The following is a 27,102-nucleotide window of genomic DNA, read 5'->3' on the forward strand; positions in this document are numbered from 1 at the left end:
CTGACGCACCAGTGTCAGTCATGAAGCTACAGACACCGCACATTCCCCATACCATTTATCTCCAGTTATACCATTTATAGACCAGTCAGGAAAGCCAAACTGCTTTTAAAAGTCTGCATGGTAAAATTGGTACACCAACTCCCCTACTCAGAGAGCCTCAAGCTGTGCTAGGTAGATGCAAATCCCAAGTACAGTTACAGGAAGTTATCACTTTAGGGGACATGGTCCCTGCACTCAACGAAGTAACTGAGTATTTGGTTAAGGTTGTCAATTCAACAGACACAAACAACTTTTCCCAGCAAGTTTACGAGACCCGCAGTTAACTCTGTGATTCCATGGATGGGAAATTAACAGTCTGCGAGTTCTCAAAGAAAGAGTTCAACTCAAGACAAAGTTTCAAAGGCACTGTTCCCGGCAAGAGATTCTCACTTTGGTGTACAGTGTTCCATTTCCCGCACGTGCTAAATGAAATATTTCACAAACTTACCCAGTGCATTCTAATCCAGGGAACATCACAGAACTCAGCACAGCACGTGAAGACTTCAGGGGGGGGCAGCAGAGAGATATTAACTATCGTAGAATTGGCCTAGCTCCATTACACCTAAACTGCTGTAGGTGCACAAAGAGACCAGCCAATCACGGTTCTCACCAAATTATAAATCATAGATGCAGACTCACACTAGAAGAGCCACACATCAAGTTACAGTCAGGAACTGCAGTTTGTTGGAGAGGTTTGGGGCAAGCATTAGGACAGCACTGGTCGAAAGGATTTTAAGGTGCTGGAGTTGAGTGCAGGAAGAGAAAGGACGAGGTGCTACTAGCAGGAACAGGGGGGATGGTAAGAGTAACAGACCAAGAGGAAGAAGTCAGTGGCAGTACAAATAAAGGGAAAGAGCATGGCTCCTTTGCTACAAAGGGCGGGGAAGTACAAGGAGGCCGAATTGGTACGCAACAGGCTGAGGAGGTGGGAGGAAGATTGAGTGCCTAACAGGGTGGACATCAGAGTGCCAGGGCAGCAGGGATGGAACTCTGAGACCTGAGGAGGAAGGTATTGCATAGTTTAGGAAAGGTGACTATACTGACCTTGATGGAGATACTACAGAAGTACCAACACCTGGTCCAACGGATTGTGTGTGGAAGTGACATACTGTTCAGCCTTTTGTAATAGATTATTTGTAATAAATTATTTATAACGCGCTTAATACCCAGCAGTTTCTAAGCACGGATCCGGGGATCGAACCCGTGTTGCTCGCTTCATCTTGCTTCCAAAGCGAGCGTTTTGCCCCTGAGCAGAAGAAAGGGTTTAGAGTACTTTAGGGAAACCGGCAATGCTACTGACGAAGGTGAGAACATGTCCCACATAGTCAGAGAAACTTGGTTTTTGGTTTATTTTCATCTTATTTTATTACATATAAATTTAAAGGACTGTGGGGGGGCGTGGCCAGCCGCATGTAGTGAAGGCGGCTTTCCAAGGAGCTCCTGCCCATGATCCTGCAGCACAAGTAATAAAAGCGAAAATATTGAAGCTCCAGGGCTGAAATTTGACCGAGCCACAATAGAACCTTTCAAGCGTACCTGACCGAAATACCAGAGAAAATCGGTGTAGGCAAAGCTGATAACGAAACACCCTGAGATTTCGTCCCTGCGACATCCAAGATGGCGGCCCGCAACGGAGAGACCCACTAGGCGAGGCGGGACAGAAACGAGACTCGCAGGCCTCCGCTGAACGCCATAACAACCTGCCTCCCTTTGACCGGAAACACCACCATCGGGCTCCCACAGCTCAGGAGGAACAGAAATGCTTGAAGCGGACCGGGGGGGGCAGCGGATGGCGAGTCCCGGGGGGCCCCGGACAAGGAAGCCGGGCCGTTCGTCGGGAGCGCTCCCGAGGGTGACCTGCCATTACGAGACCGGGAGTCCCGGCTGGGGAGCCGCGGGCCGGGTGGAGCAGAAATCAAACGAAGCCACGGGGGAATCGACTCGCCCGGCGCCTGAAACGAAGCGCCCTGAGATTCCCCCTTACGACACCTAAGATGATGGTCGCACTGAGCGGCCTGTGACGGAGCGGATCGCGGAGGCTAACGGAGATTGCAGGCCCCCACGGACAGCTTGACCCAGCAACGGAAGCGGACAATACCCCCAGCAGGCTCCCACTACTCCACCCTGCGGTGGGTAAAAGGGGAAAGATCCCTGCGGCAGCCTGTGGGTGGCGGAAAGCAGCCGGACCCGCCGGCTCTGATGGGGAGTGTGCCCCCTGAAGCAACTCACCTCAGTGTGACCGTGGACCCCGGCTGGAGCTTTGCGGGCCCCATCCTAGCCCGCTTGCGGAGGAAGCCACCCAACATGAGAGACAAGCCAAGAAACAAGCACGGGTAGATCCAAACGAGGGAGCAGACAGGAACCCACGCGGCGTTCCGAACGGCCACCACAAGGCACGAGCAAACAAATCCTGATGACACCTGTGGACCCATCCAACCCAAAATGAAGTAAGTGGCTGCCCCATCTAAGTTCTCACTACCCCACACTGTCACCAGTTATATGGGGGCAACTATCCTCCCTGCGCAGGCTGTGGACAGCGAACTAGGTATTGTGCTAAGGGTAGTGCCTCACACCAGCCTCCGCTTAACTACCGCATGAGTCAGATCAGCGCACGACTCAACCTCACACTTGCAGAGTCCCCCAGAGGTGGGCTCCCCACATAAAACTAAGCCCACAGACCGGAACTGCCAGAGCTAATATCATACCACGCGAGAACCCAGACACCCCGTATGGTACAATGTCTCCCCCCAAAAGCAGGTCCAGAACCGTAACGATGGACTCGTTCACTACAGCTCGACCGAAGACACATACGCTACAAGAAGGGGACACCATGACCGAGCCGCCGACCCCGCCAGAGGACCCCCCGTGACTCTCAGATCCTTCAGGCGATTGCAGCACTGAAAACAACTGTTGAAGACATGAGAGGAGAAATAAAATCGGAACTACAACTAATAAGGCAAGACGCACGTAACCTGGCCGAGAGAGTCACTGCCACAGAAGCCACTCTACAGGAAACCACAGAGACCACACAGGAGCTAATAGCAAAAGTTAAAGAGCTGGAAACAACAGTGGCTCGGTTGGAAGCACGCTCCGAAGATGTGGAAGGCCGGGCCCGATGAAATAACGTCCGGATTCTGGGAGTTCCGGAAGACATGGAGGGCTCAAACCCCACAGAGTTCATAGAAATACTGCTGATACAGGAAATTGGAGCGGGCAATCTCACCCAGGGGTTCTCTGTAGAGCGGGCCCACAGGTCTCTTCAGCAGCGACCACCTCCCGGGTCTTACCCAAGACCAATGATTGCGAAAATATTGAACTTCAGAGACCGAGAGACTATACTGAGGTTCTCGAGGGAGGGAGGAGAGATCAAAAGAAGCAACGCATCAATAGTCCTATATCCTGACTATACCCCTGCGGTACAACGGCCAAGGAACTCCTACATTCCCATAAAGGCCAGACTACGAAAATTGAACCTTAAATATATGCTGCTATACCCGGCAAGACTTAAAATACTATACAAGGGAAAGGCCATTTTCCTAGAGACCCCGGCCGCAGCAAATCTATGGCTTGAACACAATAACCTTGCAGAAGACACTGAGGAATTGATGAAACACAACAAAGGATGAAACCACACAAAGGCCCCACATGCACCTAAATATCGAGATCAAATCTACTGCCGCATCAAGGAAATATCACAACTGGGCAGGAAACTGGAAGCCCAATCACAAGACCGCTGATGACCCCCCCCCACACCGGAAGAGTGTAGGCAAAAAACCTACACACTACCTGAGCCGAAAGACCTGGACAGGACTGGATGGCCCAGGAGCCCCTGAGCGTTCTCAGTTCGAAACGACTGCCGGGGGCAGTTCTTTGTTGTTTTTCCTAGTTAATTCATTCCACGGAATGACAGTTAAAACAGTTAGTAAGTCTCCATACAGTAAAATGCAACCAGTGATCTGGCGGGTTGGAATGGTGGTCGAAGAGGGCTGGAATCCACGAGCTGGCGAGGACCCTGGGGCCCTAGACGAGGCTACAAGCACTTCGGGGGAAAGCGAGCGTCTCCTGAACACTCCAGCGGTACCAAGATGGCGTAGCATATTAAGATATTAACTTGGAATGTGAGGGGCCTGGGCACTTATCTTCATAGAAATAGGATAAAATCCTACTTACGCAGGAAAAAAGTGGACATTGCCCTACTACAGGAAACACACTGTACCACAGAAACCAATGCAAAACTGAAGGAACACTGGGGAGGACAAGGTTTCGGAGCACCCTACTCCAAATACGCCAGAGGGGTTTACACCTGGATCAACCCCCAAGTGCCATTCCACTTGACTAATATGGAAAAAGACCCAGAGGGCAGATACCTAATAATATGGGGCACTCTCGAGCAAAGGGAGATCTGCATGGTGAACTCATATTTCCCCAACAATAACATCCCTGCCCACTTGAAAACACTAAGTGCCAAGATGGTGCAATTTAGAGAGGGCTTTTTCCTGTGGGGTGGAGATTTCAATTGTGTCCATGATTCTGTGCTGGACAGGTCCTGGCCTCCAGTGAAAGGTCCCTCCACAGCCACCATGTCCCTAGCCACCCTGGTCAAGGAACTAGACCTGACAGATGCATGGCGAGTGTTACATCCAGAAGAGAGAGCATATTCATACTACTCATCCCCCCACAAACTCCACACTAGGCTGGACTACCTCTTCATAAGCACCTGCCACAAGTAGGGGGCATGCAATATTTAGGGAGGTCTATCTCTGACCACTCCCCACTCCTGATGGACTGGCAGCACAACAGTCCCAGACCACCCATCCCCATGTGGAGAATGCCTACTAATGCCCTGAAGGACCCAGCCTTTAGGGAGGAATTGCAAGAATCCATAGAGAATTACATAGCAGAAAACTCAGGTAGCGTAAAACACATCAGCGTGGTTTGGAAGGCCTTAAAAGTAGTCACCCGAGGGGAAGTTATTGCGAAAGCGGGAGGCATCAGAAAGACACTAAGAGCTGAACTTGAACAGAGAGAAGGCGAGATCCAGAAACTAAAGGCCACCCCAATAGAAATCCCCGGGAGGGAAGACGACCTTAGAACCCTTAGAGATGCCTGCTCTGGCGCGTGGAACAGACTAGCCAAATTTGATTTCAGTGCCAGGACCGACAGAACACACGCAGAAGCAGACAAACCAGGCCGGTTATTGGCCTGGCTGTGTAAACAAGAACACCCCAGACAGATAACCACAATATTGAGGGACGAACATGACACAGAGCACAGAACCCAGCAGAGTATCAACGACACTTTTAAACTTTACTACGCAGATCTATACTCCCATGCGGACAAGATCCCACCAGAACAAATAGCGGATACACTGGAGGAAATAGGCCTACCTAAGCTATCACTAGCACAATCCGACACCTTGAACTCTGACATCACACCAGAAGACATAATAGACGCCATTCGGTCCCTAGCCACATGTAAAACCCCGGGAAGTGATGGGCTCCCCCCTGAGTTCTATAAAACATTCGAACCCTCCCTAATGCCACTATTACACCAAGTCTTTTCAGAGGCATACGAAAGAGGCGTCCTTCCAGACAGTATGAGAGAGACCCTAGTGATCCCAATGCTCAAGCCCGATAGGCCTCCCGACAAATGCGACTCTTATCGCCCGCTCGCCATGCTTAACTACGACGTTAAAATATTAACGACGATCCTGGCAAAGCGACTATCCAAAGTGATAGGAGAAATAGTACATACAGACCAAAACGGCTTCATACCCGGCCGTAACACATCCCTAAATTTGCATAGGCTCCAACATATCATAGCCCAGACTGACACATGCGACGAACAACTAGCACTACTATCCTTAGACACCATTAAGACTTTCGACTCCGTATACTGGGAGTGGCTAATAGCAGTCCTGGAGGGATTCGGAATTGGCCAGGGATTCATCAGATGGGTCAAGATCCTGTACCACAAACCTAAGGCCAGGCTGAAATCTGGGAAATAAGTGTCTGAAACATGGGACATTCAGAGGGGTACTAGGCAGGGCTGCCCACTCTCCCCCATGCTCTATGTCTTAGGATTGGAACCTATAGCAATCTATTTCAGACAGCAATTTTTCAATGCAGGGTTCAGGTTGGCGGGAATCGACCATATGATCTCACTATACGCTGACGATGTCCTAATATATGTCAACAATCCCCACCTAAATGTGCCGACAATACTAGAAGTCCTCGACAATTTCGCCAAATACTCTGGCATCAAGTTTAGCAAAACTAAATCCTGCTTGTTCCCTCTGGCAGGACTAAAAAACAGAAGCAGCGAAGATCTCCCCAAAGTGGGCGTCAAATGGCAAACGACCTCCTTCCGCTACCTAGGGATCCAAATAATGCACACCCCAGAGTTAATGCACATACACAATACGAAGGCTACAGTACCCGCACTACGCAAATCCATAAGATTCTGGGCGAAGCTTCCATTATCCATGCTAGGGAGGGCCTCGATAGCCAAGATGATCATTCTCCCCAGATTCCTGTATGGATTCCAAAATGTCCACTTCTATATCACAAAACCCTTTTTCCAACTTCTTGACACAATAATCAAGGAATTTCTATGGGGGAAGGGCAGACACCGGGTAGCCCTATCCACGCTAGTCCTACCATACGACCAAGGTGGCATCCAACTACCAAATCTAAAAAAATACTATCTGGCAGCCCAACTGAGCCATGTGTCCAAATGGCTAGCGGATGAAGCCACATCCCAGACCCCCCTGCTACAGGCCATGATTGCCCCGATCCAGCTGAAATAATGGCTTTGGGCCCCACAGAAACTGATACAAAGACCACCATTACTGGCGACCCTAGGCAAGATGATATGGCACAGAACCATAACGGTCTTGCGCCTGAAACATCCATACTCCCGAGAAGTGCCAATCATCTCAGGGCTCGACAAAACGGATACAAACCTATACAACATCAGGCTATGGGAAAAGAAAGGGATATATACTTGGGGTGACCTATACACCGACGGTACATTCAGAGAATTCCCCCGAGCTGCAGGCGGTAGAAGATATCCAGGCTGGTCAATTCCTGTGGTATCAAAAGATCCGCAACATACCCCGCACGAGATGGTCCACCTGGCCAGAGGAACCCGAAGAGGATCCCTTCTTGACACTGATGTACAACCTAAATGAAGGAGGAAAAGCGATATCTCAAATATATAGTCTTCTAAGGGACATCCCCAACCCTCGCAGTGCTGCACTAAAGACCCGCAGGGAAACGGACATGGGACACGAAATGACAGAAAGTGAATGGCTCAGAGCACTGTCCTTCCCAAAAGAGGTCTCCAGGAACCAAAGATTTCGATCAATACAAATCAATGTATTATACCGCACCTACTTGACACCGAGTAAGATAGCGAAGTTCAACAGAACCACTGAGGCACAATGCACCTGGTGCGGGACAGATGGGGCAGACTTGATTCACATGTTATGGAACTGCACCAAGGCACAGAACCTCTGGTCGAAAGTACAGCAAACCTGCGAAGAAGCAGAAGTCACAAGATACAAATGGACTCCAGCTTAGTGCCTCCTAGGCAGCTACCCTAGGCTAGCCAAACTTAAACATGCTGTAAAACTAATGGACTTGCTGTGCATAACGGCCAAAAGAACTATCGCCATGGCCTGGAAAAAGCCCACAGGACCAAGCCATAAAATATGGCTCAAAGAACTGGAAAGATGGGCGAATGCCGAAACCAGAGCCTGGGAGGACAGTGTAACCAGATCCACTGAAGACTCAAGCATGGCATTAGAGGCATGGAAAGACACCTTAACTAAACTGTTCCGATCCTCTGATGATAGACCCCCCCTGAACGTTGCAAATATCTATCCCACTGACAAACGAGAAGGCACAGAACACCAAGCACCATACCCCCCAAACTCTGAACTACTCCAGAAAGAACTCCTCCCGCTCACCTGTGGAAATTACACTCACCCTCCCTGACAATACCAACCACCATTCGCCCATTGTAAGGAGACTGTTAATGTTAAATTTGTTGTATGAATGTTGTTAATTTGTTTCATAACAAGGCATTACTGCAATAAGTATGTCAGGTATCCTGAGTAAAGGCCCTGACCAGTAATAATGTAAAATGCTTTTAACCATAAATGCCAATAAACAAATTTTAAAATAAATTTAAAGGACTGTGAGCAATCGGTGTTCAGTTTTCCTAACATCCTACATAGACCTCCCCTCCTGATGCTGAACATAAGACAAAAAAAATCTGACTCCCTGACAAACTCCATCCCCCATTATACCCTGGACTCACTTGCCTGGAAAAGAAGTAGTCACTGCACCACGTCTATTGCTAAAAACAAGAGTGTCCCTGAGGTTGTAAATAAGAAAAGCAGAAAGAAGTCTTAAGAGGCAGTCCACAGGGACATGTGCCTGCCTACTTGGTGATGCGCGTGAAGAGATGGATCAGTTAAGAGAGGAGATCTGTATCACTCGCAAAAACAGAAAGGTCCTTTAACAAGTGGATAGAGGCATCAAAGAATGTTTCCAAGTCGTTGCAAATACACTCCTGTCCCTCTGTGCCAGCTTTTCAGACAAGCTGGAAAGCAACAGTTCTTGTGGATTTTGGGCCCAGGCCCACAGACTTCAACCGGGTCAACAGGTTTCTTTTGAAGCCGGGCAGCTTATATGTTTGTTGGAAACAGGGCAGGCTCCCATGGAACGTGAGGGACAACTACTGAAAATGCGTATCGGGGCCACACTCTCCAGTTCAGTTTCCTGTATATGAGAGATGTATAGGTGGATGCCTTCTAACCCAGAGGCAGTGGGGTGTCCTGACAATGTGGCTCTGGACTGAAAGAGGCTACTTGGCACCAAGAAATCTACACACACACAATGTGCCGATTCCCCACTTTCTTTAAAAAGTTATCAGAATTAGAATTTTAAGCAAGATCCACAGCAAAGAAGAAAAAGATGACATGCCTCTGGAAATCTTAAATTGAGAGCATACGTATATGAATGCTGTAACAAAAGAACCAAAACAAATGGGAAAGCAGAGTACGTACAAAATAATAAATGGTACTTACAACAATCTCTTCTTTTAGTTTTTTCAAATCATGACTGAATGCGTCCCAATATGTGGTGCTTGTTGATGTTTTTGAAAGGCATATACTGATGCAACTGCAACAGAATAAGAAGAGCATAAATCCAAATGTATTTCCTTCACTATAGCCAATGAATCTGTAAACAGAGGGAATGGAGATGGCTAACATGATCAGATATTTAATACATAGAGGTAGAACAATGGTCGAGCAGCTGAGCACATTAAAACTAATGTGGTTGTAAATCAAGGGGCCAAAAAGTATACTTAAGTGGAGGATCAGGAGAATATGAACTTACATTTGAGGAAGGAGGACAAAATCATAAGCACAGATTTACAACAACAAAAAATTGGACACATCCAGGGGAGTAGCAATAGTATATGTAAGGCTAGTTCTAATGCTAGGCAGTACCAGGCAGATGTGAACATGCCCAACACAGGTATTTCCTGATGCTTTGTGGAATACATTTGCAAAATCTCCCTTTGCCTAGTGTGACAAACAATGTTGCACTGGCTCAGTGTTTAAGAGCCAAAACAGAGCTGGTGCACACAGATTCCTATAGCGGTACAAAGGAAATTCGAGCATGGCCTGTAATCAGTATTTGTATCAGTATGGGCTGGCAGACTAACCGATTTATCAGATTGTTCATTAAAGTCTTCAGTAGGACACCGGTCGTACTCCCGTTCCCTTTCCTCCTCACCTGAGCTTGAATTAAACTTCTTTCTTCTGGCGTGGAGAGTGGGAAGACTCTTCTTCTGTAGAAGGTAAGGTCGGCCTCGAAAGGAAGCCACCGCGGCTCCGATAACAGGAGGCACGGTGACCCCCCTCCGCGACGGACTAACAACGGAGTGAGGGGATAAGCCCGAATGGCATAAAAACCCCTCTGGAGTACTTGAGCAGGCCGGAACCAGATAACAGGGAAACTCGGGGAGCACAATCCGAAATATATCCAACGGTAGAGAGAGGGTACAAGAGGGACCAGCTGAATAAGAGAAAGGAGCCGAGATTGAGACAGCCAGGAAAAGGAGAGAAATCAGATACCAACTGGGAAGAGAAACACTGGGAAGGCTGAAAGAGAAAGAGCACAAGGGAAAGAGCAACTAGGGCCAGGGAGCCCCAACACAGCAAGGGCGGAGCACCGCCAAGGAGAAAACAATAAGGGAGCGAGAGCAACAGAGGGAAATCCGAAGTTGCAACGCGCCGAACTGCCTAGCGTGTGGAAGTAAATACGCCTAGGCAGCGGCCATGTTGAAAAAGACTAGACCGATAATACGGTCAGGGAGAAAACGTGGCGGCACAAATAAATGGCGGCCTCGCTTCCACCTCTCCCACAGCCGCCAGTGCCCAGCGGTCGTGACAATTTGGTGCCAACATCTACATATCACTGAATCTGTCCAGATTATAGAGGGCCAATCATGTGACAATGTACTGTACATTCTGACTGAAACACGGAGGACATTATTATGGTGCGCAGATCAGAATAAGGATACAAATCAGTAGATCATGTATTCCTACACAATGCAATATCTATCACACTAGAGTTTTACCAATCTAATATCTGATTCAATCGGAAAATGTCGAGAAAATAAATAATACAGCCGACATCAATAATTTATGACAGTGTTGGCATTTGAATAGTGAAACTGTTTTGCTTGTTGCCATTATATCGCAAGGTGGTCCCATCATTTGACATCTCTGTGTGTCAGATACAAGAAAAGCAGAGATTTGTCATGGAAGCACAAACGGGGCATGTGAGGCGGGACACCCCCTGTTAAGTCCTGGCTCTGTGGTCCTGGCCCTGCGATCAGGCAGGCCAGGAAGGCCACTGCTGGGGGCACCCAGCTGACATCCCGTGACAAGGAGTGCCCTGTCCACCTGTGATCACAAAGGAGCTTCAACAGCCTGGGGGCAGCAGGCCATTACCACAGACAGCATCAGAATTGCCCAGCAAAGGCACCGGCATATAGGTGCAGAGTTGCCCGACAGAGGCTCTGCTGACAGAGGTGCCATCAGGGACAGCATTGTCCAGCAGGGGCACTCATCTTGGGGGACCATGCAGTGAAGGCCCATCTGCCTGCTGCGCAGTGCCGGCATCGCGTTACAATAGCTACACAGCAGGCAGGGGTCAGTTGGTCGTGACCGTTGCGTAGTGTATACGCTGTTACCACTCATGCGCGAGCGGCATCGAGGCTCGCGCATGCGCAGTTCATAATAAAGACGGTCACCCGCTAGTTGGAGCCGGGGACCCGAGCAGTCCACACGGTTCCTTGTATGCGTGGGCGCGGCTCTGTATGAATGCCGGTGGGGGCCTTGGCCTAGCCCCCACCACTTAACACTGGCGACGAGGACGACTCCGGAGCAGTACATCTCCGCGCTGGAGGCGTCGGAGACGGAACATCTTGCTCCATGTCGGCACGAACCCGCGTGCAGGGCCGGGGGCCATTTTCTTCATACACGATTGCAGCGGTTGCGGCCCAGGAGGGTGCTCGCGCACCGACTGCGATCCCCGGTATATTCTCGTCAATTTTTGGAACTTTCCACGGCCCTAGCATGCTGCAGGGCTGTGGCATCATTGCAATAGAAGAAGGGAAGCACTGTTGGGGGTGCTAAAGACTTTCCCACTCCTGGACCCACTGGGTTGGGTTCCAGAATTTTCCTCTGCGGACTGAATCATCTCTTTTCCTGAAAAGGGCAACAACCTGTGAGTACTTTACCCCGACACTGCCATGGGTGAGGAAGGAGGAGAGGAGGGTGCCCCTGCCCCAGTCCCACGCAGGAGGCACAGCTCCTTGGCCCCCATGCCCGAATTTGACACCACAGGCCCACCATCCAAATTGGGGCCGAAGTGGCTCCTGTGGGTCAAGAAAACTGGAAATGTTTTTATGGGCCTCTGGGGAGGTAGATGATGAAGTGCAAATTGCCATCATGGTGTACTCTGCAGAGACCGAAGTCTCTGCAAAATATACGACTCTCTCAACATCCCGGTGGTCACGTATGATGCGGTGAAACAGGCTCTTCGAGACCACTTTCTCCCCATGGCGCACGTAGATTTTGACAGATTTGTCATGTGTGCTGAGAAGCAGCTAGAAGAGGAGTCCCTGGACCAGTTCTGTGCACGGCTGAGGCACCTGGCCAGCTCCTGCAGGTGGGTGAATGAGGAGGAGATGGTCCGCAATCAGCTGCTACAAGGATACAGTTCCGGGAAACTGAGGAGGCAAGTGTTGAGGGAGCCTGGTTTGACCCTGCAGCAGATTTTGGACACTGGGAGAGCTTACGAACTGGCGGAGGCTAGGGGGGCGAAGATGGATGCAGCCACGCTCCCTGGCAAAGGTGAAGAGGCATTTGCCATTGGACGCTCTGCTCCTGGAAGGGCGAGATGGTCACCAATGGGAGGGGATGGCCCTCCAGCACCTGGCAATGCTCAGTCGTGTCCCTACTGTGGGTATGACCTGCCACACGTGGGGGAGTACCCAGCAAAGTCGAGGGTCTGCGGCCGGTGTGGCACACCAGGACATTATGCGAGGGTGTGCAGGGCATCCACCCCAGTAGCAGCCTCGAGAGGGCCAGCCAGGATTGGTGGGAGCAATACCCGGAGAGTGAGGGGTGTGTCAGCGGTCGAGCAAGGCCTGCAGGACCTGAACATTGCAGAGGAGGAAGAAGAAATCTTTTTCATTTCAAGCATTGCCACAGGGTCCAGAGGAAGTCGACAAACGACATGCCTGGTAGACATCGGAGAAGTTCCCACCCCGGTCCTCATAGATACGGGGGCGTCAGTATGTGTGCTAGCGACTGAACATTATGAAGCACTCCCAGGCCCTCCGGAGTTGACAGAATCCAAGGCGCAGATATACGCCATCGGGGGGGACACACCGCTTCCCATCCAAGGAGTGTTCGTAGCGCCAGTATCCCATGGACAGAGCAAGATAAAGGCAAGGTTCTTTGTAACCAGCGTGAGCCCGCACTCCCTCCTAAGTTGTGCGGCCTCCGAAGCACTAAGCCTTGTGCTCTTCACGCTTGCCGTCTATCACTCTGACCTACAAAGTCTCCTGCAGCGTTTTGACATGATCTTCCAAGGGATAGGGAAACTAAAAGGCGACCACATACGGCTCCACATCGATGAATGGGTGAGACCAACAGCACTCAAGCACCGCCGCATACCGTTCCACCTGAGGGCACAGGTGGAGAAGGAACTACAGACAGTGGTCGACCTAGACATTATTGAGTGAGTGGAAGGCCCTACCCCTTGGGTTTCTCCAATCGTGGTTGCCCCAAAGCCCAAACAGCCAGGTGCAGTCTGCATCGGCGTGGACATGAGGTTGCCGAACTCAGCGATCAAAAGGGAAAGGGAACATCACCTCACTCCCACCCTAGATGACATTGTCGGCGAGCTAGAAGGGGCGAGAATCTTTTCTAAACTGGACTTGAGGTCTGGCTATCACCAACTGGAGCTCCACCCCGAGTCAAGATACATTACCACCTTTACAACTCATGAGGGGCTATACCAGTTTAAGAGGCTCAGCTTCGGGGTCTTGTCGGCAGCTGAAGTTTTCCAGAATGCCATTAGGGGTGCCCTGCCGGGGCTCAAAGGGGTAATGAACATGTCGGATGACATTCTGGTGTTTGCAAGGTCGGGAGTTGAGCACATGAAGCGCCTGGAGAGCACCCTGGAAAGACTACGGCCTAGGACTGACCCTGCACAGAAATAAGTGCGAATTTTTGAAAGACCGGATAGAGTTCTTCGGGTTCGCGTTTCATGCCGGGGACATCTCTCCGGACCCAGAGAAGGTGAAGGACATCCAGGAAGGTGCCCCGCCGGAGTCGCCCACAGAGATCAGGAGCTTCCTGGGGATGGTCAATTACTGTGGACGATTTGTTCGCGACTTGGCCTCCCTATCGGAACCCTTGTGGGCGCTGACTAGAAATGATGTGGCCTGGTCCCGGGACGGAGCAGAGGGCATTCATGGCCATCAAATACGCCCCGTCAGGGCAAGAGACTATGGCCTACTTCAATCCGGACCGGGAATCGGAGATTGTGGTAGAGGCCAGCCCGGTGGGGCTGGGTGCAGTCCTCATGCAGGCGGCCCGTTGCTTATGCCGGCACGGCTCTCACCGAGACAGAGAAGCGATATTCACAAATTGATTGTAAAGCCTTGGCTATCTTGTGAGGCTGTAAGCACTTTCATATTTACATCCTGGGAAAGCCCGTATGTGGTCGTGACGGAACACAAGCCCCTGATCCCGATCATGTCCGGGGCGTCGTCCAAGCCACCGCCTCGCATCGAGAGATGGATGCTCTCGCTCATGGAGTACAGGGTCACGTTGCTGTATCGTCCTGGCACGCACAACCCAGCGGACTATCTGTCCCGGCATCCGGGGTCTGGGAGGGCCAGAGACTCGGCAGAGGTGGCGGACTGTGTGGAGGCGGTGCATCTGGTGGTGGAATCGGCTCTACCTGTCGCACCGGGAAATCGCAGATGAATCAAACGCAGATGAGGTGTTCCTGAGGATCAAGGAGGCTGTGGCCAGCGGGGAGTGGCGCGACGTGCTCACAAACAGTGTCAGAAGGGATGATGGTGCGCGAAAGGACTTGCAGGCCCTCTGGAGGGCTCGCACGAGCTGTCGGTAGCAGAGGACGGCTTGCTGCTGAGAGGGCATCAAATTGTCATCCCACGAGCACTAGCAGGAAAGGTGCTGCAGCTCGCACACCAGGGTCACCAAGGAATGGCGAAAACAAAAGCATGCCTCAGGTTGAAAGTCTGGTTCCCGGATCTGGAGAGCAGGGTAGACGAGTTTGTGAGTTCCATGCCAAGCGGCAAGTCCAGTGGAGCGAGATCTGCCCATCCAGGCCATGGAAAGGAGTGAGCGCCCATGGGGGACATTGCATGCAGATTTCGGGTCCACGGGCCGGGGGACATACTTCTTGGCAGCAATAGACCAGTGGTCGCGCTATCCCGAGGTGGAGCTGGTTGAATCCACGGCCAGTGATCACACCATGCTGGCCCTGGAGAAGATGTTTGCCACCCATGGTTTCCCCGTGGAGATATGTTCGGACAACGGAGCGCCATTCCAGGGCCAGCAGTTCGCTTGATATTGTGAAGAAAGAGGAATCAAGTGTCGGAAGGTCACCCCACTCTGGCCCTGGGCAAATGGAGCGGTGGAACGCTTCATGCAGACGCTAAAGAAAGTGTTCCGAATATCGCTGAATGGAGGGGAAGACCTCAGGCGAAATCTGGTTGACTTCCTGCACGAATACCGCACAACCCCGCATCAGTCCACTGGGGTTGCGCCGGCAGAAGCCCTTTTCAAGCGGGCACCCTGGGGGCTGTTGCCCAAAGTAGAAGGCCGCAGACCGGGGGAGATTGATAACAACAGGGTATGAGAGGAAAGGGCTGCCCAGAACGAGCGGGAAAGTGTCTGAAGGAAGTTACCCAAGAGGGTGATTGCCGTGGGGGACACAGTGCTGGTTCGGAATCGAAGGCCCGAAGGGAAGTTATCTCTACTGTACGAGACACAGCCGTGGGGAGAGACCCATGTCAAGGGGTCCATGGTCACTGCAGACAATGCCCGAGGAACTGTCACGAGGAATGCATCATTCTTCAAGCGAATAGCGGCTGCGCCAAACCCGGAGGCGAGCGACCCGCATGAAACAGACTGTGACAAAGGATGTTCACCAAGGGATGATGGACCGCCAGAGACTCCAGGGACACCAGAGGCGCCATCAGAAGAGGCACGCAGGTACCCGAGCCGGGCGGGCGCAAGCTGCCGCAGAGGTTCCAAGACTTTATTATGGACCCTGCCTCTTAACAGGTGGAAGACTGTCAGTCTAAGTTTGAGCTGTTACTGTTGAATGCATTTCGTTATATGTGTTACTTGTTTGGGGAAAAAGGAGGGATGTTGCGTAGTGTGTACGCTGTTACCATGCATGCGCGAGCGGGATCGAGGCTCGCGCATGCGCAGTTGATAATAAAGACAGTCACCCGGCAGTTGGAAGCGGGGACCCAAGCAGTCCACACGCGTCCCGCGTGGTTCCTTGTATTCGTGGGCGCAGCTGCGTATGAATGCCGGTGGGGGCCCTGGCATAGCCCCCACCACTTAACAGTGACTGAAGAGCCAGAATTGGCTCATCCCTTTTATTTAGTCAGTCACCTGGTCACAGACATGTGACATTAGCACGAGCCCTGGGAGGGACTCGTTCTCAAAAAGGGGTGGCACACCACACCCCCTACAGCCCATATGGCTTCCCAATGCAAAAAGGTCTGAGCACATTTTTACAACACATAACTAACACGTCATGATCTTGCATAATGTGCTGCTGGGACTCTGAGCTTTCTGGCTGGCTGTTGCTGACGAGTACGTTACAATCTGATTAATTAATCTTGTAATGTGCTCCGTGTTCACCGTAGTGCATACAGTTTGTGCAATCCCTAGTACACAATTTGTGCATGCCCATCTTAAGGGATTTTGGGTCCCAGGGCACAGACCAAGACTCCCTCCTCACCTAGCCAAATGAATTACGGGATCCATAATCTCTGGTTGCCAGCAACCTCTCTCCTCTTCACAGACACAACCCCATAGTTTGATGTGCTGTCCCTGAAAAGAGAAAAGTACGATTGCTCCCTTTAAGTCACCTGACCGCATTCAAAGTTGCTAGAATGAGAAGAAACAAATTGCATTTAAAGGGCAACATAAGCAGTCCACGACAATGTTACTTGCGCTCTGTACAGGACTGTTTTAAAGAATAGCAGCTACCTGGAAGGAATACAGGCCACAGTACAGATGAAGGACACGGATCAGTTGCTGTATGATAAGGTAACACATTAGCTAGCACCAGGGTGGGACTGGGGCATACAATTGTCTCGGGCACCAATGAAAAAGTGTCCCACAGTTTCAAATGGCTATGCATGCCTTTTGTGACAGACTGAGTAGTACCCAAGGGGAGAGTTTTTTGATAAAATGTGATGCAAGTTGTGCATTTTAAAGAATATGTATTCAACAACAGTGATCAAAACGACTAGCTGCATGGTGAAGTAACTAAAACGGGCCCACATTGGCCATACAACTGGTCGACACTCGTATTTTGCGTTTTTGGTTCGGGCATTGCCCTACTGCCCTATACGCCAGTACGAGCCTGCCTAGTATAGACACAGTCAGGTAAGCAGCCTGACTGAATTTAAAAATGCTCAAGCATGGATACAGGAGACGATTGGAACCAACGAGAACAGTACGCATACCACAGGACAGATAATTGATACAGATTAAACATTAACAGGAAGGAACATGTATCCAAAAAAAGACTGAGATTGGAAGAGAGCCATGGTTTTCAAGTGTTGTTGCCAGTAGTGAATATATAAACAAATGCCTTTGTGGTGTGCAATGTATCAATCAATGGTCACTATTATTGTTTATGAAACAACAATGTAGCCAGTCAAGCCATCAATAACAATAGTTTGAAGAGTGTCCCCAATGAACTAAATCACTCTTAGGGGTTGACAAATTTGAAATCTGTAGGGAATGGGAATTTTGACAGTTTAGGCACTACTGGATTAAATCAATTACCTGTGATCACACACTTGGAAAAGAGGTAAAGATGGCATTTGAGAGAGACAGCAATTTTTACACTTGACCACATTGTGAGGAAGATGAAAATATATGTGAACCTTTGACTTCCAGGAGCTAAAATAACACCCTGTTTTATAAACCTGACTTGGAAGGTGCACAAATCACAAAAGAACCTAACATGGAAATATCTGAATAAAATCTTTATAGACATAAGTTTTGCAAAAGGAAAATGATTCTTAATTTATGTTCTCCACCGTCAAGAGAAACAAACAAGTACCAATATACATATTGATGCAAGCCTCATCGGCATGTTGCTACCGTGTCATAAAGCTTTAAATATACCCAATAGACGGACTTGTGGATTGTCACCCATGATGTCCAGACGAACATTTGAGATTGTAGAAAACAGAAATCTGCGTTGTGTCAAGTAAGGAGACATGTAAATATGTTTGCCAGAGACATGAACTCAGTTTAGGACCTCTTCCACCAAAATGGTCTACACGAAAAGATAGAACAGGCAATATGCTAAACAGTAAACTATTAGAAAATGATTGTGAGGTGGGACATGGGAAAGGAACGCAAGGACGATGGAAAGCAGGGACACTAAGGGGAATCAAGGTAAATGAATGAAAAGGACCTCAAATACATTAAGCGGGTCTGAGTTAGTACAGCTCATACCACAGACAATAGTAGGAAGATTCAGACAACACACTGCCTTGCCTTTCACAAACACAGGCAGAGGTGGTGGCGGTTTAGCTCTTTAGGATGCAAAACCGAAGGATTTCTACTTGGGATGGACAACTGCCACCATGCACCCGCAAATCACTTTCCAGGGCTACCTGCGCAACAGACCTCCGTGAAAATGTGGGACCCCTGTACAAACACATCTGGGAAGCCTAATCCTAACAGTGCAACTCTGGCGAACATACTGGGTCCCTTTCCCTCACTTATTCATTATCAACATCCAACACAAAGGCTTCCCTCATCCACCCAATGCACAATGAAATTCCCTTCAAACCAGTTGTAATTTTCTGTAGGCAAACCCTCACTGCCAGAACCCAAACCACAGATACTCATGAGCTATCTCGATGGAGGCTTGAATGGCTTGAGCCGAATCAACTCATTTTCATCAGTGTTGAAACCAGCAATAAGTCCAACATTACAAGATTCTCCCATTCCTTGTTCGGATGTCCCAGAAGCACCTTGATCCATCTGCAAGTACCCTAAAACAATGCACTGTGTGGCTTCCACTGGTTGGTGGCAGACCTTTGTGGAGGATTACAGTGTTTAACAGCCTATTGTAAACAGAGGTTATTGCTGATATAAAATGTAGTACCAAGTTCAACAGCTTTATGATGTGTGAAAGTTAGTGGGGCACTGATATTGCTTTATGGTTTTAGCCACTGCCTTCATCAAAAAGCAAGGGCAAAAGCTGCCAAACCAGAATAGAAGACTCATATGCCTCCCAGGTGGCTTCTTAGGACTTGAAGGATGGTATCCAGGCTGTTCAACAAACACAAACAAAATCAAGAAAACAGCAATCAAATACTCTGAAAACTTGGAAAGGATGCACATTGTGGTAAAAGCATTGTAGCGGTTTCAATATCTGCTGCTCTAATGCTATGTACGGGTAAATCCAGGCATAGTCCATACCCATTATCCCTTGCAGGTCAAGTAAATAATATTGCAATGTTGCTCTACAATTATAGTGCAATGTTAGCAATGCTAAAGTAGGAGATGCCGAGCATGACATTTGACAGCTCAAAATCCATAGAGCACAAATTAATATTTGAGTTTTATAATGTGTTAACTTGCAAGTGTACCACTTCAAATCACTTGTGTAACATATGTACAAATAATAGAAGCATTGGATGAGGTTACACATCCAATTAGCCTGCTTACTTATAGACAGTATCTGATATTTCAGCAGAAAGCTGGGTTACATAGTGTGGGTCACTTTTGCTAAGGTGCCATGAGCAACAGGAATCATCATACTTGAAGGTTGTTCATATTACCACCAACATAAAACAAGTGGATGCAGGCACATTCTGGTAACCTTTCGCAGAGTCAAGGTAGGAAGAGTCAAGGTTATCCGGTAATATCTAAAAGTGGCCTGGGGTGGAAGTTAGCGTCATAAGGTAGAGTCAAGTATAGGAGTCCTGGGTGGGGAGGGAAGGTTATTTGGTAAATTTGTGCAGGCATATCTTAGTTGGAACTTCTGTAAATGGAGCCACTTTTTAATATTCGTTCTTAACCTGTAGAGGGTGTATTCTGTTTTTAGGGTTTCTAGACTTTTAAGGTCATGCTACACATGATAGGGTAATGTAAATAGACTAGAACAGAATATAAGGACTAGTTACGATAACTTAGCTTTATTAAGAGAGAAAGCAAATGTCAGGTACCTGCTGTGGCTTGTGCCTTATTCATTCTTTCGAAGGTTTCAAATTGTCTATGTGCGCTGCTAAAATTCTTCTGAGTGGCACCTGAAAGAAAGCTGGGCATGCGCGCATGCATACAGCGTAGAGGAAACATTGCTTGTGAAGTATTTCTTTAAATCCATGAACATATTGTTCAACTCAGTAGGGAGAAACATTCACATTATCCAATAACCTAAATGTTTGCCACTGTTCATTATTTACTCCATTGCAGATGCTCCTTGGTCTTTTGCATGCATGGCCCAATAATTCCAAACTAAATTCACACCCTCTCTAGCACTGCTCAAGGAAACTAAGACTATTTAAGGGTGTGCAATGAGGATCAAATACCCTTACTCCTATTCCAACATTCAAAAAACCTCTCATGAACATATGTACAATAACTGACTCAACGTTCCCTCCTGTAGTTCCTACTCCTGTTTGATGGTGTATTCTGTTTTTAGGGTTTCTAGATGTGTAAGGTCATGCTAGACATGATAGGGTGATGTAAACAGACTAGCACAGAATATAAGGACTAGTTACTTTAACTTTGTTTTATTAAGAGAGAAAGCAAATGTGAGGTAACTGCTGTGGCTTGTGCCTTATTAATTCTTGAGAAGGTTTCAATTGTCTATGTGCGCTGCTAAAATTCTTCTGAGCGGCACCTGGAAGAAAGCCAGGCAAGCGCACATGCGCACAGATTACACCGAACATTGACCTGGAGGGGAGATGACAAGATGTAAGCCCCGAGTGCATATCGAAGCCTTACAAAATCTGAGAATGGTTCTATTAGAAAGGCAAAAAGCAGTGGTGACAGAGGGCAACCTTGCTTTGTGCATCTACCAATGCTCTATGGAGAGGGGGGTGGTGGTATTGGAACAAACCCTAGCACTGGGCTGAGTATATAATAATTTAACGCACAATATAAAGTAGAAGCCAAATCCACACTGCGCCAAAACAAAAATATCTAGGAGACTGAGTGGAATACATTTTCAGCATCTAAACAGGCTCATGTGAGAATGGATACAACATAGAAATCAGAGATTCAGCGCTGTAGACGTCCATGTAGAAAACCAAATTAATCTTGATGGGTCGAAAGCAGTATTTATGCCTTATATCGAGACACTGTAGCAACGGCAAATATTTTAACACCTCAGTTGTTGAGGAATACTGGGCGGTAGGACCCAGACTCCTTTGGAGGTTTACTAGGTGTCAATAGTAAGTTGATCATTGCCTTTATAAGAGATGCAGCGATGGTCCAAGACAAAGAGTTTCTTCCCATATTTTCAAAATATAGGGAGCCAATGTTGCTTATAAAATTAATATACTAGGACATATGAACCGGAAGCTTGATCATTCGGCAAGTTGACTATTGCATGGAGAAGCTCATCAAGCATACTTGGGGCCTCAAGCTGTCCATTATGTTCAGGGGTAAGACGAGAAACCAGGAAGGCCATATGTTCAGCGTCATTTATTTAGCATCTCGCTGCCCATTTTGAAAGAGTAAAAATCAAAAAAGGCATCATTGATATCCCTATGCAGATAGTCCTGTATATATTTCATACAGTAGGTATGAGGCACCCATTTCTTTCATGCCCAGGTATGTCTGCCTTTCCATTGATGTGTCTTGGCAGGTACCACGAAGAGCACATTTTCCGTCTTCGATACAAAATATGTCCAGCGTAGATTTTCTCTTGGCCAGTATATGAGGGATGCTCAGTGTACTGCTGTTCAAGGAACTCTTTGTTGTGCATATGGTTTACTGTGTCGTTTTAAAGATAATTAATTTGGAGGACCCCACCCTTCTTCAGATACAGACCTTACGAGTGTGGCCAATGGTGAGTCAGGGCCTATGTTAGTTTCACAAAACATTTTTGCTGGATGCTGCAGTGAAAGACTATACCGAACAGCACTGCTGGCCTGTTACCTCAAAAGGGTTTCTGACAATTCTCAGGGCAAAATACAAAATGTGAATGATCAGAATAGGAGCGTGGAAGTATTGGGCAGGATTCGACATTACCCAATAGGGAGATTGATACCAGCCAGAGGTCTACGCCAGAGAACATTTGTGTACAGGAGAGCAAAAGGTATAGTCTCAAGTAGTTGGATGTCTCCTCTTCCATATAATGCCCAATCATGTGCCCCATCCGCTCCAGAATTATCAGAGCTGCCCTTGAAAGTGACCTTGGGGCTGCACTTATTCAATTATTTCGAGGATTGTATTCATATCACCGCCCCCACCACCCTGGCCTTTTACGCAAATACTGAGTAAAGAGGAATAAAATCCCAGATAATCCAGAGAAGGATTGTTGACAATAAGAAAGCCTTGGCCAAGAATATTACCACATACTATTACAGGTTCCATGTCTTTGCAACAACGCCCAAAATAACGGCATACTTTTTTAATCCCGTAACCCAACCTCATATGGGATACATTACTCACCGTAATCGTATTTCTGATGCTTGTATCTGCTTAGATTCACATGCTGTGCATAGGCCGACATCTAGTGGAAGCTGCGGAGTATTACAGTTTGTTTTTCGAAACTCGAAAATGGGCGTCGACACAGGGCGTGCCAGTAATACTATCCCTAGTGTGACGTCCACTGTGCCCAAGATCCCTCATGCGTCTAGGATCCTCAGATTGTATTTTTTCTGACATCAGGTAGCATGAGGAGTAGCGTGAGTACAGATAATCCAAGCAGATAGACCGAAAGGTAAGACTACAAGCCATCATGCGCCTTCTCTCAAAGGGGAGGAAGGGTGGGTCGCATGTGAATTTAAGCAGATACAAGCATCAGAAATACGATTACGGTGAGTAATGTATCCCTTCTGAGGCTTGTGGAATCTGCTTAGATCACATGCTGTGCATAGATTAGCAAGCAGTACCTGAAGAAGGAGGTGGGATGTGAGAAGGGTCATGAGCAAATAAGTGTCTTAGAACCGCTTGTCCCACTTGTGCATCTGCCTTGGAATGGGTGTCAATGCAGTAATGCTGAGTAAAAGTGTGAATAGAGCTCCAAGTAGCTGCTTTGCAAATGGTGTCAAGGGGTACATTTGCAATGAAAGCCAGAGTGTCCCCAATGCCTCTAGTAGAGTGGGCTCTTGGTGTGAAAGGCAGAGTTCTTTCAGAAAGGAAGTAACACAGTTGGATACAGTTAATAATCAACTTCGAGATGGCACCATTAGAGACGCGATCGCCCTCTCTGCCTGTAGCTACGGAGACAAACAGTTGATCTGTTTTTCTTAGCGGTCTGGTCTTATTTACATAGTAGAGGACCGCCCTACGCACATCTAGGGTGTGTAGTTTCACCTCAGCCGAGCTTTGCGGGTCCTGGAAGAAAGCCGGAAGCTCGATGGACTGGTTTACATGGAATTTAGATATAAATTTAGGTGAGAACCTAGGGTGTGTGCGTAAAACCAGTTTGTCTTTATGGACAGTAAAGAAGGGATCCTGCACTGACAGAGCCTGAATTTCACTGACCCTTCTTATAGAAATAATAGCTACTAAGAAGGCCGTTTTATAAGTCAGGTGTTTGAGACTGCTTTTATGCATGGGTTCGAAAGGGGGGCCCATGAGCTTGGCTAGCACCAACTTAAGGTCCCACCCTGGTGGTGGGTTTGAAATAGGAGGGTGAAGTCTCTTTACTCCTTCCATGAAGGCTTTAACTACTGGTACTTTCCACCACAAAACTTTGCTATGGGAAGTGGTGTAAGCCGACAGGGCTGCCAGGTGTACTTTCAGTGAGTTAAAAACCAATCCTGCATCCAGCAGGTGGAGCATGTATGTAAAAATCGTGGAAGGAGTGCAATCAACAGGGTTGATTGATCTACTTTGGCACCAGATAACGAACCTCTTCCACTTGTCAAAGTAACAGTGCCTTGTGTTTGGTTTCCTAGATTCTTTTAGGATGTCCATACACCTCTGTGGCAAATTGAGATGTCCAAACTCTATGACCTCAGGAGCCATGCTGCCAGGTTCATTGAGTTGGGTTGCTGGTGCACTGTTTGACCTTGGTGCTGGGACAATAGGTTGTACCAGGCTGGAAGTTTGATGGGCTCGCACACCGCCATCCTGCGTAGGTGTGGGAACCACAGTTGTCTTGTCCACATGGGAGCAACTAGGACGAGCGTCATCGACTCTCTGTTCATCTTGTTCACCACTTTCCTGATGAGAGGAGTTGGTGGAAAAGTGTACGCAAACATCCCTGACCAGTTCATCCACAGGGCGTTCCCCTGGGAGTCTGGTTGGGGGAACCTGGATGTAAATCCTGGGCATTGTCTGTTTTCGCTTGTGGCGAATAGGTTTACAGTGGGGAAACCTCACTGAGAGAATATATCTTCTACAACCTCTCTGTGTAGAACCCATTTGTGTTCCTCTGGGAGGGGGGGGGCTCTGCTCAGAGCATCCGCGAGTGAATTGAGCTCCCCTGGAACATGTTGTGATGACAGGAAGATGTTCCGTCTGAGTGCCCATCTCCAGATTTTCTGGGCAAGCTTGGACAGATTTGGCGAGCGAGTACCTCCATGCTTGTTCATGTAGAACATGGCTGTTGTGCTGTCCGTCCGGATTTGCACTGACAGGTTTAGTAGGTGGGGCTTGAACGCCTGAAGCGCTCTGAATACTGCCAGAAGCTCTAGCAGGTTGATGTGGTTCTTGGCCACTGAGTGAGACCAGAGACCCTGAGCTGTGTGGTGGAGATGGTGAGCTCCCCACCCCGTCAGGCATGCATCTGTAGTGACTATTGCCTGTACCTCGGGATCGTAAAAGGGTTTCCCCTGTGCGAGATTCTCTCTTGTCCACCAGTGAAGGCTTTGTACCAGTGTTGGTGAAACAACCACTAGATCGTCCCACTGACCACTTGCCTGAGACCACTGTTTCGCCAACCATTCCTGCATGGGACGCATGCGCAGGCGCGCATGGGGGACCAGGTAAATACATGACGCCATCATGCCCAGTAAACGCATTGCTTTGCGTACCGTTATTTGTTGACTGGACTGATAATGCGGAATTTGTAGTAGTATATTCCAAATTCTTTCTTCTGAAGGAAAGTTCAACTCCTCTTGGGTATCTAGGATTGCTCCTAGGAACAGTTTTGAGGTGCTTGGCACTAGGCTTGACTTCTTCTCATTGATTGAGAAGCCTAACTCGTGAAGGAGGTCGATAGTCCTTTGAATGTTTGTCCTGCAAATTCCTGGGGTTTCCCCCGTTATGAGCCAGTCGTCCAGATAAGGGTACACTGGGATTGCCTCCCTGCATAGGTGTGCAGCCGCCACCGCCAGTACCTTGGTGAATACCCTTGAATTGGTAGTGTCGACTGTCCACCTTGAAGCGCAAATACTTTCTGTGCGGTGGGAACATGGAAATATGAAAATATGCATCTTTCATATCCAAGGTTGCCATGTAATCCCCCTTTTTTAGGAGGGGGATTACCTCTTGTAGCGTGGTCATACAAAATTTTTGGGGCTTGACATACTTGTTGGCAGGCCGCAAGTCCAATACTGGGCGCATTGTCAAGTCTTTCTTTGGCCAAGGAAGTAAGTTGAATAAATACCCTTGTTTACCTGGTGTCCCGGGACGAGTTCTATCGCATCCTTTTCTAGCAGAATGGCGATCTCCTCGAGGAGAATCTTCTGATGTTCTAAAGAGTGTACTCTTTGTCGTGGAGGATGGTTCCGGGGACGCTGCAGTAGTTCTATACAATATCCTGTGGATACTGTTGACAGCACCCATCTGTCTGATGTGATCCCTTCCCAAGCCTGGGTAAAGTTGGAAATGCGTCCCCCTACTGGGGTTGCGTGAGAAGGGACCCTGAACTGAGCGTCACTGCTTTGGTGGAGGCGTGCCGCCTCCCTTGTTGGGGCTGCCTCTGCCTTTACCACCCCTCGCCTATTTCCCCTGTCGTAACCCTGGGTAGACTGTTGGTTGTTCCACTGTGTACCCTGCCCCTGGGAATAGGTAGATCCTCTCTGGGAATTTTGGCCGCGTGGGCGATGAAAATTACTATTCCCTCTCTGGTTAGGGGGTTTATTGGTTCACTGGCCAAGGGACTTGAGTGTTTCGTATTCGTCCTTGGCATTCTTCAGTGCGTCTTCGACCGCCTTACCAAACAACAGATCGGTTTCCACCAGTTTGTCCAACAATGATGCCTGGGTTTCTGCCTTAAAACCAGACTGCCGTAACCACGCATGTCTTTTGATAACAGTGCCTTCCGCTATCAATCTGCCTGCGTTGTCCGCGGCGTCGAAGGTTGCTTTCAAAATGCAACCAGACACGGCTCTACCCTCTGCGGAAATCCAAGCTAACTGGCCCTTTAAAGGTTCAGGAGCAGAGGCTATGAGTGCCGCGACTTCTTCCCACTGATGGCAGTTGTAGCTGGCCAACAGGGTGGTGGAGTTTGCAATCCTTGCTTGATAGGCGGACGTTGAGGCTACTTTCCTGCCGAAACCGTATAGTTTTTTGCTCTCCTTGTCGGGAGGAGCTTCGGACGATGACAAGGGTGTTCCAGCCCTCTTATGAGTGTTGGTGACAACTAGGGAGTCTGGCTTCAGATGTCCTCTTATATAGAGAGGGTCAGACTGGGCCACCCTGAAAAGTTTTTCAACCCTGGGATTGACTGCTCTGGTGAGGTTCGGGTTCACCAGGGACGGATCTATTCTCCGCTGAATGGACTTAAGGATAGGGATGGTCTGGGCAACAGGCCTCCTTTCTCCCACCAACTCTTCTGCGAAGTCCCTTTCCTCCTGGACACTGTGGGTGTCAATGTGGAAATGTTCTGCTGTGCGTGCGAGAACCTCGTTTAGGAGGGGTTGGTTATCGACCGGGGAGTCGGTAACCGGGGCTTTGTTCTCTACCAGGGAATCTACTCTGTATGTTTCCGGGTCCTCCTCTTCCTCTTCCTCTTCCTGGTCCTCATCATCCCCATAGTAGCCCGTCCCGGTTTGCTCTTCTATCATACCAAATTCTTGGTCCTCACAAAA

At 48.6% G+C, this 27,102-nt stretch overlaps 1 protein-coding gene across 9 annotated transcripts in view; it reads right to left on the reverse strand.

Annotated features, from left to right (window-relative positions):
- Positions 1-27,102, reverse strand: part of IL15 (interleukin 15) — a 1,104,687-nt gene that overhangs the window by 530,219 nt on the left and 547,366 nt on the right. For all 9 annotated transcript variants that reach the window (XM_069631186.1, XM_069631185.1, XM_069631191.1 and 6 more), the window contains one exon: positions 9,137-9,230. In XM_069631186.1, coding sequence (XP_069487287.1) covers positions 9,137-9,230 — 94 coding nt within the window. The remainder of the gene's footprint in view (positions 1-9,136; positions 9,231-27,102) is intronic.

This window comes from Ambystoma mexicanum, chromosome 6q (genome assembly GCF_040938575.1).
Source record: "Ambystoma mexicanum isolate Mex_15411 chromosome 6q, UKY_AmexF1_1, whole genome shotgun sequence".
Taxonomy (NCBI): domain Eukaryota; kingdom Metazoa; phylum Chordata; class Amphibia; order Caudata; family Ambystomatidae; genus Ambystoma; species Ambystoma mexicanum.